Source organism: Pediculus humanus, genomic scaffold (assembly GCF_000006295.1).
Source record: "Pediculus humanus corporis 1103172107737 genomic scaffold, whole genome shotgun sequence".
Classification (NCBI taxonomy): domain Eukaryota; kingdom Metazoa; phylum Arthropoda; class Insecta; order Psocodea; family Pediculidae; genus Pediculus; species Pediculus humanus.
In genome coordinates, this window is record NW_002987340.1 from 65,899 (window position 1) to 83,250 (window position 17,352).

A 17,352-nucleotide genomic window follows, 5' to 3' on the forward strand; every position below is an offset into this window, starting at 1 on the left:
CCCTCTCCCCCCTCTCCCCCCTCCCAACTCCTCACGCAAGACTTTTAAATCGATGCAGGTGTTTTTGAAAAATTGTACAAAATCAATTTTTTTTTTTTTTTTTATTTCGACAGTTATTTATTTTATTCGCGTGTTTACCATTTTTTTTTCTATTTATTCGCACATTATTTCGTGAAATATAATACATTATTATTATTATTATTATTAGTTGAATAATTTAATTGCATTGTTATTTACACGTACGTAAGGAAAATCGGTTCATTAAACGCAATGAAAAAAAAAAAAGAAGGACTTAAATTTAAGCTTTAGAGCTTTTTCTTTTCTTTTTCACACACTCTTTTTCGAGACTTCAAATTCTTTTTTTTTTCTCTATAAATTCCATTTTTATTGTCTTTTATTATTTTTTTTTCTTTTTCTCTGAATTCTAAAAGAATAATCGATACAAAAGAAAATAAATAAAAAAAATTCTTCAACGTTTTTCCGAAAAAAAAAAAATAGAAAATTTATCTCATGGAATTTATTTATGATGCATTCGGGTTATTTTTAGTGAAAATTTTCAAATAAAAAAAAAAAAAGAAAAAGAGTAAATAAAGAAAAAAGAAAAGTGGTTGTAGTTTTAGTAATAAAAGAAGAAAATGATCGAATACGAAAAAAAAAAAAAAAAAATTTAGTCTCATGGGGTAAAGTTGAAATTTTTTTGGCCGAAAGGCAAAGAAATCATTTTCCGACGGGGGAAAACGTAGGAAGGAAGGAAAAATAATTTTTTTCTTTCTCTCTCTCTCTCTCTCTCTCTCTTATTTTTCTTAAAATGTTTTTTTTCTTTATTATTCGTATTAAAATAATAATAATAGTAGTAAATTACGATCGCGAAAATTTAAAAAAAAAAAAAAATGGCGTCGTTTCGTGCCAAAAATACAAATTTGTAAAAAAATTTGTTTATTAAAAAATTTCTAATTAAAAAAAATGGCGTGTTGGAAAAACAAACAACGGAACGAGTTGGAAAAATTTTTTTAAAATTTAAAACGTTTATTTTCTCTATGATTTAAGTGAGTTTCCGGTACGATTAAAAATCGATTGATTATATCTCATTGAAAATTCAATTTAGTTTTTTTTTTTATTTATTTTTTTCAATGATGTTTTTACGGTGAAGTTATATAACGGTTTACGATTTTTTTTCTTTTTTTTTTCCCCCGACTTTTCCGAGGAGTAATTTTTTATTTTTTTTTTTTCGCTTTTAACTAAAAAAAAAAAAAATTTTATTTTCAGGTTTTAATGCTCCTTCATCAAATTCCCCAAAAAAAATATATATATATATATTTTTTTTCTTATAAGAGTTTAGACATTATTCACTTCTCACACTTTTCTTTTTTTCTATACGAATATAAGGTATAATCAAAACCTTCCACCTTCTCATCCATCAACACTTTGATGTACACACGTTCAGGAAAATAATAACATTATTCTTTTTTTCTCTCTCTCTCTCTCTTATATCTTCGACTCTTTTTATTATGCCGCCATCACCACCACCACCACCACTACCACCGCCACGAGTGAATTACTTAGAAAAGAACCCCGTAGGGTTATTTTTTTTTTTTTTTTTAAGCAGAAGCTGAGTTTAAGCTTTTCGTACATGGCTTCAATAGAGTTTTCTTTTTTTTTTTTTTTTACCCCCTCGAACTCTTTTTGATTTCCATTTTTTTTTTTTTTTGAAATTTATATTTAAAAAAAAAACCTTTTTCGAAATATTTTTTTTCCCTTGGTTTCTTCGCTGTTGGTGGTGGGGGGAGGGGGGTAAGGAAAAAGTAAAACGAAAAAGAAAAAAAAAAGGAAAAAATAATTAAATAAAAATTAATGTTATGAGAGATTTAAAAAGGTACTCTCCCTCCCCACCCCCACCCCCTCGATGTAAAATTAATTGACGAAAGTTTTTTTTTTCGTATGAAAAAAATAAATTTTTTTTTTTTGCTGTTGTTTAAACAAACATTCTCATTTGCGTCTTGGGAACGATTTCACGGTTCTTCTCAATTTACTTCGCAAAGCACTTTTCGCAATAAATTTATCTAACGTAAGTTTCCCTAACGGCGATTAAGACATGTCATTTGGGGGGGGGGGGGTGGTAGTATACCACGTGCTGTTATTCTCACCTTTTACACCCCCTTCCTCCCCACACACACACGAGCGCGCGTCAGGAGTTAAGGTGGAAAAACAATTTGATACTTTTATTACTTTCTACGAGTTTTTTTTTTTTTTTTTTTTTTAATCTTAATAATAAAAGGTCTTCCCAAAAAAAGATTTTTTTAAACCGACAACCGGAGGGGGAAGGGAAAGGGATGAGAGGGATGGGGAGTGTTAAATTTGAAAAAAAAACATTAATTAATTTCTCGTGTTTGTTATTATTATTATTTTTTTTTTAAAAAAACTTTCAAAACTTTTATTGTTTTATTATTATTATTTTTTTTTTTTTTTAACCTTTTGACGGTTGACGGTTTTGAATTTTATACTAATAATAATAATAATAAAAATTAAGTCTTTTTAATTGAACCTTTTGGGAATTGAAAATAATTTTAAATTGGCGTCAGATTGAATTAAAGTTTTGTTAAAGTGTCCATCCACCTTTTGTGTCAAACAATTTCTATACCACAACAGGAAAAACTCTTGGGATTTTAACCTTTTTTTTTTGTGTGTGTGTGGCAACAATGACGGACGGACTTTGATCATTAGTATATATTAAAAAAAAAAATATTATTCTTTTTTTTTGTGAGAATGTACACTTACTACCACGACGACGACGACGTGTTGGAAAATTAATAATATTCAATTATTAATAAAGAATATTTATTGAAAATTTAATTTAAAAAAAAATAAGTTAAGACGTTAATAATCTAGGGGGTGATGAATAATAATAATAATAATAAACCGGCATTTAAATTTTCATGTTTAACAGGGACCGCGAGAAAAAGAAACCGAGAAGGGAAATGGGGGAGGTGGGAAAATATTTAAATTTCTTAAGGTTTTTAAAACGTTGGGTTTAATATATCACGAAAAGGAAAAACCCTTCCCGGCTCCCCACCCCTCTGACAACCGGAACTTTACACCCTTATAAACAACACATTTTTGAATTATACCTTATTGCAGTCATATTTTAAACTTGTTCGAGATAACCGCACTCCCACGCACCAACTTCCGACGACTGCATATAAAATTCGCATAAACATTTTTCACTAACTAAACCTTCTTTCCTTTTTTCCTTTGTTTTCTTCTCTTATATTTCTTTTATTAAATGTTATTTATCACGGTTAATTAACCTCTCCTCTTTCCCTTCTTCCCTCTTCTCCCCTCGTTAACGAAAACATAGTATTATTATTTTTTTTAACTAAGTAACTAATTAATCGATAAAATTATCATTAAAATTAATTTTTAATTTAAAGTGGTAATAATAGTAATAATTACGTAATAAATTTTCGTCGTCTTTAAAAAAAATTTTAAGTTTTTCCCTCTCCCCTCTCGCTCTCTCTCTCTCTCTCTCTCTCTCTCTCTTTCTCTCTTTTGTTAAAAATAAATTTTTCATTCATTCAACTTTTATAATTTATTATTAATTAGTTGGTGAATAAAAAAAAAAAAAAAGAAATTGCAATTTAAGTATTTTTAAAATTAAAAGCCGTTAAAATTGAACAAAAAAAAAAAAAAAGGTGGTCGTAAAAAACAAGGTCAAAGGTTAAATAAATAGAAAAAAAAGGAAAAAAACAAAATGGCGACCAAATTTTTTTATTTTAAATTTTCCACGGTTAAATCGGTGACGTTTATTAAAAACTTTTTGTGCATTTTTTTTAAAAATAAATATATTGTGATTTATCATCATTATTATTATTTCCCCTTCCCGACCCCCCTCCCACCCCACCCCCCGAAAACGATTATCTTATTATTATTTTAAAAAAAAAAATTGTAAAAAAGGTAATAAGAAAAAATAATCTTGTTTGCGATTAAAAAAAAAAATAAATGAAAACTGAAAAGAAAAATTCAATTACGAGCCTTGTTAAGAATAAAAATAATAATAATAATAATAATAATAATAATAATAATGAAAATTTTTCTCTTTTTTTTTCTTATTACGAATAAAGTTTTTTTTTTTAATTACGTAATTATAACGAATAATAATGATAAAAATTGTAAAATTATTATTTTTTTTTTTTTTTAGGAGGAAGCGGAAGAGATGAGAGAAAATGGGAGGAGATGGGAGGAGAGAAGAGGAGAGGCGTTTGAAGAATTTAAAGTCAAATTTTTCATTTTCTACGTTAAAAACCCTTAAATGTGCAACAGCTCGAAAACAATGCAAAATAAAAAAAAGGAAAATTCCATAGAGAAAACCAATATGGAGACAGAGAAAGCAACGTGTGTGAGTCGTCGTCACCCATACAAGAAAGGCGAATAATAAAAATCGAATTTTGTTTTTGGGGTTCGTTTTTAAGGGGTGTAAATTGCACTCGTCGTCGTCATCGTCATCCCTTAACAATGAAAAAGAAAAAAAAAATTTTTTTTTTTTTTTCCCAAGAGTATTTTTTATTTTTTTCTTCTGCTAATGTCCAAAACAAAACGAAACGACAGGTTTTCAAATTTTTTTTTTTTTTGTTACCTTAAGTAATTGAAATGTCTAAAATTTATACTTTTTTTTTCTGTCGTTTTCATATTACAAATTTTCTCATTTTCAAAACAATAATAATAATAATAGTAATAATAATAATGATTATTTACAATTTAAAAAAAAAAAAAATTAATTAAAGTGTCACACGTACTTCGATAAATCGATCGGTTTTTTTTAAAATAAATAAATAAATAAATTGTATATTTTTGACATAATTGATTGATTGATCGATCGATCGATTGATTTTTTAACGAAACAAATAATAATAATAATAATAAAAAACCGAACGAAAATTGAATATTTCCGGTTTGAGGTTTTTTATAATTAAAAAAAAAAAAAAGTCATTAATCAATTTATTTATTTATTTATTTATTTGAATGTATTGATGTGCGCGGTTTATATTTGACGGTTAATTTCTTAAATGTAAAAAAAAAATTAACCGATTGACGAAGACGCAACAACTCGATAAAAGGAAAGAAAGAGAAAGATAGAGAGAGAGAGAGAGAGAGAGAGAGAGAGTGAGTGAAAGCCTTTTTGGGTAAAAGGAAAGACATTTAATAAATCAAAATGTCTTTTTTAGATTCACTCTCTGATAAATTAGCATTCGTTCGTTTGTTTGTTTGTTTGTTTGTTTGTTCCTTAGTCTACCATTTTTGCCTTTTAAAATAAATTCATTAGTTGTTTGTATATACGAATAATTTTAAAGAAAGAAAAAAGTTTAAAATCAGATGATAACGGGTCATTCGTTTGTTCATTAACAAACAAACAAACACCTTTAAAATTGATAAAATTTTTATTACTTTTTGTTTTTGATGAGTGATAATTAAAAAAAATTATTTCGAATTTGAAAAAAAAAAAGTTTTCAAAAACTAATAAAAAAAGAAAAAAAGTATTTCGAGTCGATATAAATAATTTTTAGACCGTGAAACAAACAAACAAACAAACAAACGAACGAATGAAAAAAAAAGTAATAAATTGAAATTTTGCACCTGAATAAGAAAAATTACCGGAGTAATTTAAAAAAAAACAAAACAAAACAACAACCGCTAATATTTCTTTTTTATTTTTTTAATTTGAACCTTTTTTTTATTGTTTGTTTGTTTTGTTTGTTTGTTTTAATTTATGAATCGAAACGTGTGTAAATAAAAAATTGCAAAAGTTTTTTTTTTTTTTTTTTAAAAAAAAGTGCCAAAAAAATAAAACAATCGTCATTAAAATAAATTTTCCAGAAAAAAAAAGAAAATCTTACGACGACAAACGGAAATAAACAAACAAACAAATTTGTTTTTTTTGGTGGATATTACACTTTTCACTCTCTATCTCTCTCTTTTTATTTTATTAACGTTTTCATTTATGTCAACCAATTTTTTCCTTTTTTTTTTTTTCTCTTTAAATACTCTCGGGTACGATTAAAAGGAAATTAAAAATATTATTATTATTATTATTATTATTATTAAATTTTCAAATGGGTATTTGACGTCGTATTTTAACTTTACGTTTTATTCAATAATATATAATATGAAATCACAAAGGAAAAGAAAAAAATATATGACGTCATCGAAGCAGAAAAAAAAAATAAAAATAAATAAATGGAATTTTTTCTCCTGTGAAAAAATTGTGCTTTTTTTTTTCAAATGGCCGACGTCGAAAAAAAAAATTTTTTTGAATTGATAGAAAAATATTTTTTTTTTTTTAGGAATGGAGATGAAAAGCTTACTACTACTACTACATAAGTCTTAAAATCATTTCCAATCTCCGATTGCGGATTCAACGTTTCATATATTTTTTTCAAAGGAAAAAGGAAAAGGAAAACGTCAGCAATGTGCATTCAATCAAATTGAAGAAAGAAAAAAAAAAAAAATTTTCTTTTTTACCCATAAAAAATTTGTAAAAAAAAATATCAGCGATGATAATAATAATAATAATAATTCTTAATTATTATTACGGGGGGAGGGGGGTTGAATTTCCCTTTAAAAAATTTTTTTTTTTTCTCCCTCTTTTGTTATTTTCCCCGATAATATTTTCTTTACATCATCATTATCAACATCATTTCATTTCTTGTAAATTTACATATTTTAAACAATTTTCCATTACGATTCGAATTTTTCATTTCATTTCAATTTTTTCTATAGAGATGAATATTCGTGAAAAGGGGTGAGAATTTTTTTTTTTTTTTCGGGGGGGTTGAAAGGAAAAAAAAAATTTGAAATCGTTGAGAAAAAAAAAAATGTCAAATCGAATGTTGAGAAATATTGCGATGGAAAATATAAATTTTCTATTTCGCGAAAAATTGCGATGGAATTCATTATTATTATTATTTTATATTATTATTATTATTATTATCTATCACCATTTCTGTTTATGGAAAAATAATTGTCGCGTGATTTATGACGTTATTATCAAATTTCCTGGAGGTGTAATCAAAAAACAAAATATAAAAGTAAAAAATGTAAATAAAAAAAAAAAAATTCAAAATTTTAGTTAAATAATATTAATAATAATAATAATAATAATAATAATTATCGGTTGTTGTTTTTATCATTAAATTGATAACACGGAATTTCTTTTGTTATTATTATTGTTATTATTATTATTATTATTATTATTTGTTTTTAATTTTAAAAATGTACTTAAAGTTGTCATTTTTAATCTTTTCCAGGAGATTTTCGAGAAAAAATTTTTTTACTTTGAATTCTCCGGACGAAATCTCGTGTTTTTTTTTTTTTTCGATATTCGACACCTGTCAGCATCCCACAGATCGCCCAGTTTGAAAAAAGGATTTAAAAGGATTTTTTTTTTTGTAAAAAATGAAAAAGTTTTTTTTTTTTTTTTTACGCTCCCGATTCGTTTCTAAGGTGACAACCATTTTAAATAAGTTTATCTTATCATATTATTAATTATAAATAAACACTATATATATATATATATATATATATATATATATATATATATATATATATATAAATTTTTAGAATATCAAGAATAGCCGCAACAACTCTTAGACCACGTTCGGGTAACGAATATCATAAAATCGATCGCTCAATATTAAATGGAGAATTTGTTAAAGTAAGTCCACGTTTCCTTTTTATTTATTTATTTTTTTCTAAAATTAATAATAAATTATTTAAACTAAATTGTGATTTAATTTTTTTTTAAATTCGCAGAAAGGACATTATGCAAATATAGGTCCACTTCCAGAAAAGGCTGAATCCCCATCGCCCGGTTATATGAGTAGTTCACCTGCACACGAAGTGCAATACACGGACTTTTAAGTTCTCATTAATTCTAGTCGTACGTTTCATTTTTTTAATATTGTGGTAAACTATTTATATATTTTATACATATATATATATACTTTCGAAAACGTTTCCCCCCTTCCTTTTTTCCCTTCTTCCTCCCTCCCCATTTATCCGTCATTTTTATATATATTTTTTTCTTTTAGGATTATCAAATGAAAAATTCCAAAAATTGGTATTTTGTGTTGTTCTGTGATTTTTTGTTTTTTTTTTTTCATTTTATTTTACTTTACTTTTTTTATAGTTTATTATTATTATTACTATTATTATTAATTTCAAAAAAGAAAAATACTATTCAATTCTGTGTAAAAAAAAAAAAAGTTACTTTGTAATTAAGTATAAGGTTAGATGTTTAAAAAACGTAAATAATTCAATTAATAATTAATTATTATTATTATTATCACGAGTAAAATTTTGTGATATTTTATGTGCTCTACAATCAAAAATCAATAATTTTTTCTCATTCATTAAAAAAAAAAGAAGTTAATTTTATAGTAATAATAATAATAATAATAATATTATAAATTATTTTTTATTTTAAATGCACTTTATAATCAATGATTTAAAATTTTTAATAATAAATATCTTATTCTCACAATGTACATATATAAAAAAAAAAAATTATTGTATGCATTATATTTTAAATGTAATTCATATTTAATATAAAAATTTTTTTTGTAATTATAACAATTGTTTTTTTTATGCCCTTACACACAAATAAATATATATATTGTCATGGTCCGATTCTTAAATTAATTAATTAATTAAATACGTTAATAGACAAACTTAAGATAAAACGAGGTACAGAGTAACATAAAATTCAAAAAATGGTTATTTATCAATTATACAAATATATATACACGAGTGTATGACAAATTGCATAACCCATTTTTCTAAGGATTTCCAATTTTTTCCACTAAAAACAGCGAAAAATTTGGTCTGATGTATCAGAAAAACATAATACCCAAGGAGGTCTAAAGTAAAGTTGAATTCAAGTAAATTGCAACAATGTGAATTTCCCCTCTCAGTAAATTGCAACATCGGATTCCCGCTTGTAAACAAGTAATGGCTGCCCCCATAAAATGTAAATAAACAATGGATTCCCGTTTAAAATAAACGTATACAGTGGATTCCCGACTAAAATCATACTTTTACAGTAAAAATATCGAAAAATTTGATTAAATGTATCAGAAAACATAAAATACAAGAAGGCAAAGTGTAAAATAAAATTAACACAACACATTTTGGCTCATAATAAAATGTAAACATTGGATTCGCGCATAAATAAATGCAAACAATGGATTCCCGCTTAAATAAAATGTATACAATGGATTTTCGCCTACAGAGGTCATTTTTCACTGAAAACATCGAAAAATTTGGTCTGATGTATCAGAAAAACATAATACCTAGGAGGTTTAAAGTAAAGTAAATTGCAACATTGGATTCTCCTTTATAAAAAATTGCAACATTGTGAATTTCCCCTCTCAGTAAATTGCAACATTGGTTTCCCGCTTGTAAACAAGTAATGGCTGCCCCCATAAAATGTAAATAAACAATGGATTCCCGTTTAAAATAAACGTATACACTGGATTCCCGACTAAAATCATACTTTTACAGTAAAAATATCGAAAAATTTGACCAAATGTATCAGAAAACATAAAATACAAAGAGGCAAAGAGTAAAATAAAATTAACACAACACATTTTGGCTCATAATAAAATGTAAACATTGGATTCGCGCATAAGTAAATGCAAACAATGGATTCCCGTTTAAAATAAACTTATACACTGGATTCCCGACTAAAATCATAATTTTACAGTAAAAATATCGAAAAATTTGACCAAATGTATCAGAAAACATAAAATACAAAGAGGCAAAGAGTAAAATAAAATTAACACAACACATTTTGGCTCATAATAAAATGTAAACATTGGATTCTCCTTTATAATAAATTGCAACAATGTGAATTTCCCCTCTCAATAAATTGCAACATTGTATTCCCACTTGAAATTAAATGTAAACAAGTAATGGCTGCCCCCATAAAATGTAAATAAACAATGGATTCCCGTTTAAAATAAACGTATACACTGGATTCCCGACTAAATCATACTTTTACAGTAAAAATATCGAAAAATTTGATTAAATGTATCAGAAAACATAAAATACAAGAAGGCAAAGTGTAAAATAAAATTAACACAACACATTTTGGCTCATAATAAAATGTAAACATTGGATTCGCGCATAAGTAAATGCAAACAATGGATTCCCGTTTAAAATAAACTTATACACTGGATTCCCGACTAAAATCATAATTTTACAGTAAAAATATCGAAAAATTTGACCAAATGTATCAGAAAACATAAAATACAAAGAGGCAAAGAGTAAAATAAAATTAACACAACACATTTTGGCTCATAATAAAATGTAAACATTGGATTCGCGCATAAGTAAATGCAAACAATGGATTCCCGCTTAACTAAAATGTATACAATGGATTTTCGCCTACAGAGGTCATTTTTCACTGAAAACATCGAAAAATTTGGACTGATGTATCAGAAAAACATAATACCTAGGAGGTTTAAAGTAAAGTAAATTGCAACATTGGATTCTCCTTTATAAAAAATTGCAACATTGTGAATTTCCCCTCTCAGTAAATTGCAACATTGGATTCCCGCTTGTAAACAAGTAATGGCTGCCCCCATAAAATGTAAATAAACAATGGATTCCCGTTTAAAATAAACGTATACAGTGGATTCCCGACTAAAATCATAATTTTACAGTAAAAATATCGAAAAATTTGACCAAATGTATCAGAAAACATAAAATACAAAGAGGAAAAGAGTAAAATAAAATTAACACAACAGATTCTGGCTCATAATAAAATGTAAACATTGGATTCTCCTTTATAATAAATTGCAACAATGTGAATTTCCCCTCTCAGTAAATTGCAACATTGTATTCCCACTTGAAATTAAATGTAAACAAGTAATGGCTGCCCCCATAAAATGTAAATAAACAATGGATTCCCGTTTAAAATAAACGTATACACTGGATTCCCGACTAAAATCATACTTTTACAGTAAAAATATCGAAAAATTTGACCAAATGTATCAGAAAACATAAAATACAAAGAGGCAAAGAGTAAAATAAAATTAACACAACACATTTTGGCTCATAATAAAATGTAAACATTGGATTCGCGCATAAGTAAATGCAAACAATGGATTCCCGCTTAACTAAAATGTATACAATGGATTTTCGCCTACAGAGGTCATTTTTCACTGAAAACATTGAAAAATTTGGACTGATGTATCAGAAAAACATAATACCTAGGAGGTTTAAAGTAAAGTAAATTGCAACATTGGATTCTCCTTTATAAAAAATTGCAACATTGTGTATTTCCCCTCTCAGTAAATTGCAACATCGGATTCCCGCTTGTAAACAAGTAATGGCTGCCCCCATAAAATGTAAATAAACAATGGATTGTCGTTTAAAATCATAATTTTACACTTAAATATCGAAAAATTGGCTCTAGTGTGTCAGAAAAACATAAAATACAAGGAGGCAAAGAGTAAAATAAAATTAAAACAACAGATTTTCGCTCATAATAAAATGTAAACATTGGATTCCTGCATAAATAAAATGTATTGTGATAAAGGTATTTATTTTAACTACTTACAATCAGCTCATGAGGTGTATAATTAATAAATGGAGTCTGTTTTGCCTTTTTTCAATTTTTAACACTATAAAAAGTTACCAATTTCTTTTTATGTAGATATAGATTTATGGAAAGATTATACTGTCAATATAATAAACTATGTTGAAATGAGATAAATCCGTAATAATTAGATACACTGTAAGGGATCTTCCAAGGTTTTTTTGTCGCCTACACCTCCTTTTGTCACATGAAACCCTTGACTATTTAAACTTAAAATAATATAGTTATTACTAAATAATATAAAAAACTAATTATATCACAATAAACTACACTAAATAACAAAATTTTTGATATATATAACTTATAAGTAAATTGTTAAATAAAACTATTAAAATTAATTTAAATAAGTTGACATGTGTTTACATCATGTCAACTTGTTTTACCAACCATTTTTATTATTATTATTATTATTATTATTAGGATTAGGATTAGGTAATGTGGGATTAACGGACGTTTTTTAATTTTTTTTGTAATTGCGTTTTTTAAATAAAAATTTGAATTTATTTTTTATCCAGTCATTCCATGAATACAAAATAATTTTTTTAATTATGTGAGTTTTATTCGTAGGCATTTTTTTTTTTTTTTGGAAAATTTGGCTGGAATTAGAGTTGGTTGGCGCCGAGACGGTTTTCTTTCTTTTTTTTTTTTTTTAAATTTTTTCTTTTCCAAAAGGGAAAAAAAATATATATATAAATAAATAAAAAGACAAGACAAAAGAAGAAGAAAAACGATGGCGGCGTCTCGACGAAATTATTATTATTATTATTATCATTTAATAAATATTTCTATAATTTTTTCTTTTTTTTACTGGAAATGAAATTTTTTTTATTTTATTTTAAATGAGATTTTCATTTAAAAAATTTCCAACGATATTTTTTTTTACTGGAAAATTCCATAATTTTATATTTTATTGTAATAAAAACCCCGACGAGACATTTTTTTTTTTTTTTTTTTTAAAACTTTTATTAATTAAATCAAATTCGTTTTCATTTTTAAATAAAACCTTTTTATATACGAAAAAAAAAAATGTAAAAAAAAAACTGGAAAAGAAAATTTACAGGGGTGAGTTTTCCATAATGATGTTTTTTTTCTTTTTCTTCTCCAGAAGTATATAAAAAACTATTTGTAATATTTTTCGTGACGTAAATACAAACGTTACGTCATACATAAAAAACAATATTTTATTATTTATTTAATTTTTTTTTTTTTTTTTTTGAGATTTTACGTGTTTTCCAGCAATAACTGAAGATTACCTTTTTTTTTCAAATACAAACAAACGAACAAACAAACAAACAAACAAAATAATATAGAAACAAACGTTGATAAAATAAAATAAAATTATTTTTTTTTTTTTTAATATTATTTACAATCGATGAAAATGTTTTTTTTTTTTCTTTTTTGAGTATCATATTAATAATGATATTTTTTTTTTATGTCTGAAAATAAAAATTATTATTATTATTATTATTAATTATTTATTTATTTAACTTACCTTGTTTGGATATCCGTTAAATTTGAGCAATTTCTTGCAACATTTCCCTCTGTTTTCATAATAAAACATTTGTACCATGGCGGCGTTTGATTTATCAGGTGGTTTCGACGATGAGGACGGATTTTTTTTTTTTTTCGGAAAGCACAAACAACAGCAACCCGTAAACATTGATTGACTTTCACCAGGTACAGATGATTCTTCTTTGTCGGCAATTATACACCGCGATTGCTGCATGTCTTTATTCACGTTACATACATAAACAGAATCCGACATAAGTGTTTCCGTATGTGTGTGTGTGTGTGTTTACATGAACACACTCGCACACGCACAAAAAAAAAAAAACGCGCGTACGCACGCACGCACGCACAATTTATTTATTTATTTAATTCGATCATATTTAAAAATAAAATCGGAATATTATCGATGATGTGATTATTATTAAACGATGTGTGTTGTTCGTGTTTAAAAAAAAAAAAAAAAAAAAAGTGAATCAAGCACGTAGAAAAAAGAGTCTGCGTTCGACGAGAGCGCAGAAAAGGTTCTGACTGCAAAGGGAAGCTGATCGTACTTTTTAAAGTATCTCAGTTTTTTCTCCTTCTCCTTCCATTCAAACCCTAACAAGCAGCAGCAGCAGCAGCATCAGCATCAGCAGCATCCCCCCCTATACACATACATATTTCTCCTAACGTTTTGTGTATTTTATTTAAAAACGTGATTACATCTTTTTTTTATTTTTCTTAACCTCGATGATGCTTTAATTATCCTATAAAATTATTATTAAAAAAAAAATTTTTTTTTTTTTGTTTCATTAACGAGATGATAAAAGACTAAAAAAAAATAAGAAGAAAAAAATTACGTCACGTCAATTATAGTAATAATAATAATAATAATAATAATTAAATAAACAAATTTTAAATCTCAAGAATTTTTTTTTTTTTTTTGTTGACGAAATATTTTTTTTATTTTACCAATCGATCACCTAAATTAAATTACTATCATTATTATTATTATTATTTAATAAAAAAAGAAATTTTTTTTATTAAAATGTTTTTAATGAATAGTGACAGACAAATTCATGTCCGATTTAATAAATTAAATTAATATTTCACAAAATAAATTAAATCGTCGTTGTTTTTTTTTTTAACAAAAACAAATTAATAATTACCGATCAGTGATAATGATAATATTACATATCAACAAAATAAAAAAAAAACAAAAAAGAAAATAACTAAAAAAAAAAAAAAAAAAAACAAAACGAGTAATATGAGGAAGCAGGTGAAGAAAACTAGAGAAAATAGATTGAATGTTTTCAATGATGCGGAGCTTGCGCGCAGCATCCGGCTCCAGGAAAGAAAGCACAGAAGGATGGAAAATGATATAATATTTTATATGTTGAAAAAGGATAAACGTAAAATATTCAATTATAATAAGGGTTGGAAAAAGTTTTCAAACGTTATGTGTGTACGCTTGACTTTAACTTCAATACAAATTAAAAAAAAAAAATAATTTTTTTTTGAAAAGGAGATCGAAATTTAACAATGGAAATGTTTAACCGCTATGAAATTATTTTCTTTTTTAAAGAAACGAGGGTTAAATAATTGCCTCTTGCTTCAATGTTCAATTTGAATTTCATATTCAGGAGTATTTAAACGTTTTTTTTTTTTATCAAAATATTATTATTGTATAATTGACTTACGGAATTGAAGAGATTGTACGGTTGAATGTTTATTTTACTTTTTTTTCCTTCCAGAATTCATTTCAATTATTGAAAGGCAGCACAAGAAATAATTCATATATTATTTTTCATAAGATATATTTATTCGAATCATTATTTGAATAAATAAACTTTTGAGAAAATAATCACAAACTAGCTGGCATTGGTTTTTTTTCTAAAGCAGCTATAATATTGTTAGCTGTAAGTTGTGCCATATTGTGCCTTGATTCATAGGTAGCACTACCAATATGAGGTATCACAACTAAAAAAAAAAAAAAATAATTGCAATACATACAAAGAAAAAATTTTATCATTCATTTTATTCAAACCTTACCACAATTTTTTAACTGAAGAAGCTCATGATCGGTTGGTAGTGGTTCTGGTGTCATCACGTCTAAACCAGCTGCTCCTATCGTATTAGTTTTTAATGCATTTATTAAATCATCTTGTTGAACAACACCTGAAATCACTCATTGAAAGCATAAGAAACCATTAAAAAAAAATTTTAATGATAAAATTAACTCACCTCCTCTGCTTGTGTTTACAAAAATTGATGTAGGTTTCATTTTTTTAAAAATATCCTTATGAAACATTCCTTTGGTTTCTGGAGTTAAGGCACAAGTAACAATAACAAAATCGCTTATCGTTACCAATTCGTCAAGACTCATAAATTTTGCATTAAATTCTTTTTCTTCAGGTTTTTTGCTTCTCCCACTATAAACAATTTGTGACACTCCAAATGGGATTAATCGTTTTGCAACTGCTTGACCGATTCTTCCAAATCCGACAATACCTACTGTAGAGTTTTTTAGACCGACTCCACACATCCACAAAGCAGACCATGTCGGCCATTCACCACTACAATCGAAACAATTTAATAAAATTGAATTGATTTTAATTAATTTATATATAAAAACTGCATTTACTCTAATAAAGCTTGATGAGATTCAAAAAATCTTCTCGTAGTTGCTATAAGTAGACCCACAGTTAATTCGGCAACAGCATCAGTTAAAACTCCAGGAGTATAACCGATTGATATATTTCTTTTTTTTATTTCATTTATATCCAAATGTTCATAACCGACAGACATTGTACTGATAACTTTTAACTTATCACCTAGCACATGTTTAATAAAACTTAATCAAAAACTAGAAAAGACTTTTTTAGAAAATACAACATGTAATTTCATTACCTTTATTTAAAACTTCAGCATCTATTTTATCAGTAATAACACAATACAAAGCATCCTTTCCGACGATTTCTTTCAAAAGTTCCTCCCTAGGAATTGGAGTCATATGGGGCCACACAGTCACATTGTAACCTCTGAGTAATTCAAGAAGAAATTTTAAAAATATGAAATGTATTCTTAATAATATCAATAGTAAACCATAAACTTACTTCTTTTTAAGTAATTCTATCGCTATATTTGGTATATCAGGCCTAGTAATGTAAACGCTATAAACAGACATTGTTCTAGTGAAAACTGGTTTTGAATGATATACACAGTGCCGAAAAGTATTTAAAAACATTGAGCTATAAATATATATTAAAATAAAAGATATCTCTTAATATTTTTCACATGATTAAAAAACAATTAACAAAATAACAAATAACGATAATAAAGTAATTAAATTAAATCATGGTGAATAATTAAAAATAAAAATAAAAATTTTTCTTTTTATCTTTAATACTTTATGATAAACGATAACGAAATGTTAAAAATGTTTAAACTTGATTGGACGAAAAAAAAACAAGATGGCGACAAAAAAACAACCAATCACTCTGAAAATTTGTTTTTTTTTTTTTTAAAATTAACTGTTTGAAAATTTAAATTGCTTTTTGATAAAAACTATGATATTACCCATTAATCCAAATTTGTTTCTCTTGTATTAAACAAAATTACAAAATGTTTTATACCTAAATTTTAACAATATCGTTTTTTTAAAACAGAGTTAGGCATAATAAAAACTTATGTAAAAAAACAAAATTCATAAATTTTTAATATCTGCCTTAAAACAATATGAAGTCATATTTATTTAAAGAATAACAAAAAATAATGAGAAATGAATAGAAAATTTTCCACTGTTATCATTTTAACAAAAGTGATGTCATTTTTATACAATTAATTATAATTTTAATGTGAAGTGTACTGCACATTTCGACAAACTAAACATTAAGTCATATCATGACTTAAGGAATGTTAATCGAATAACATTAGGTAAGGAAATTACCAAATATTCATTTTGTGAAAACAAGATATATATATAATTATATTTTTATCATTAATGAAAGATACATGGTTCTTTTTTATTATCTAGCCGAAAAATACAAATTAATATTATGTCTTATTAGGTGATTAATAAAAACTAATTTTAATAAAAACAAATAATCATTTGCATTTTTATAACTTCAATATATATATATCAATATATATATAATTATTTAAATAAATAATCGAGAAAATAATAATAATTAAAAAGGGAAAAAAAATTG

At 25.7% G+C, this 17,352-nt stretch overlaps 3 protein-coding genes across 3 annotated transcripts; 1 reads left to right on the forward strand and 2 right to left on the reverse strand.

Moving 5' to 3' along the window:
• Positions 1-6,773: 6,773 nt before the first annotated feature.
• Positions 6,774-7,911, forward strand: Phum_PHUM330650 (uncharacterized protein; the record flags this gene model as incomplete). The annotated part of the gene is made up of 3 exons (XM_002427521.1): positions 6,774-6,793; positions 7,612-7,705; positions 7,804-7,911. The coding sequence occupies 3 exons, from the start codon at positions 6,774-6,776 to the stop codon at positions 7,909-7,911; spliced, it is 222 nt and encodes a 73-aa protein (XP_002427566.1).
• Positions 7,912-13,141: 5,230 nt separating this feature from the next.
• On the reverse strand, positions 13,142-13,418 carry Phum_PHUM330660 (uncharacterized protein; the record flags this gene model as incomplete). The annotated part of the gene is made up of 2 exons (XM_002427522.1): positions 13,142-13,192; positions 13,221-13,418. The coding sequence occupies 2 exons, from the start codon at positions 13,416-13,418 to the stop codon at positions 13,142-13,144; spliced, it is 249 nt and encodes an 82-aa protein (XP_002427567.1).
• Positions 13,419-15,005: 1,587 nt separating this feature from the next.
• On the reverse strand, positions 15,006-16,388 carry Phum_PHUM330670 (Glyoxylate reductase/hydroxypyruvate reductase, putative; the record flags this gene model as incomplete). Its single annotated transcript, XM_002427523.1, has 6 exons — positions 15,006-15,121; positions 15,194-15,319; positions 15,386-15,717; positions 15,786-15,975; positions 16,052-16,182; positions 16,258-16,388. 6 exons carry the CDS (start codon positions 16,386-16,388, stop codon positions 15,006-15,008), a joined length of 1,026 nt encoding a protein of 341 aa, XP_002427568.1.
• Positions 16,389-17,352: the final 964 nt, after the last annotated feature.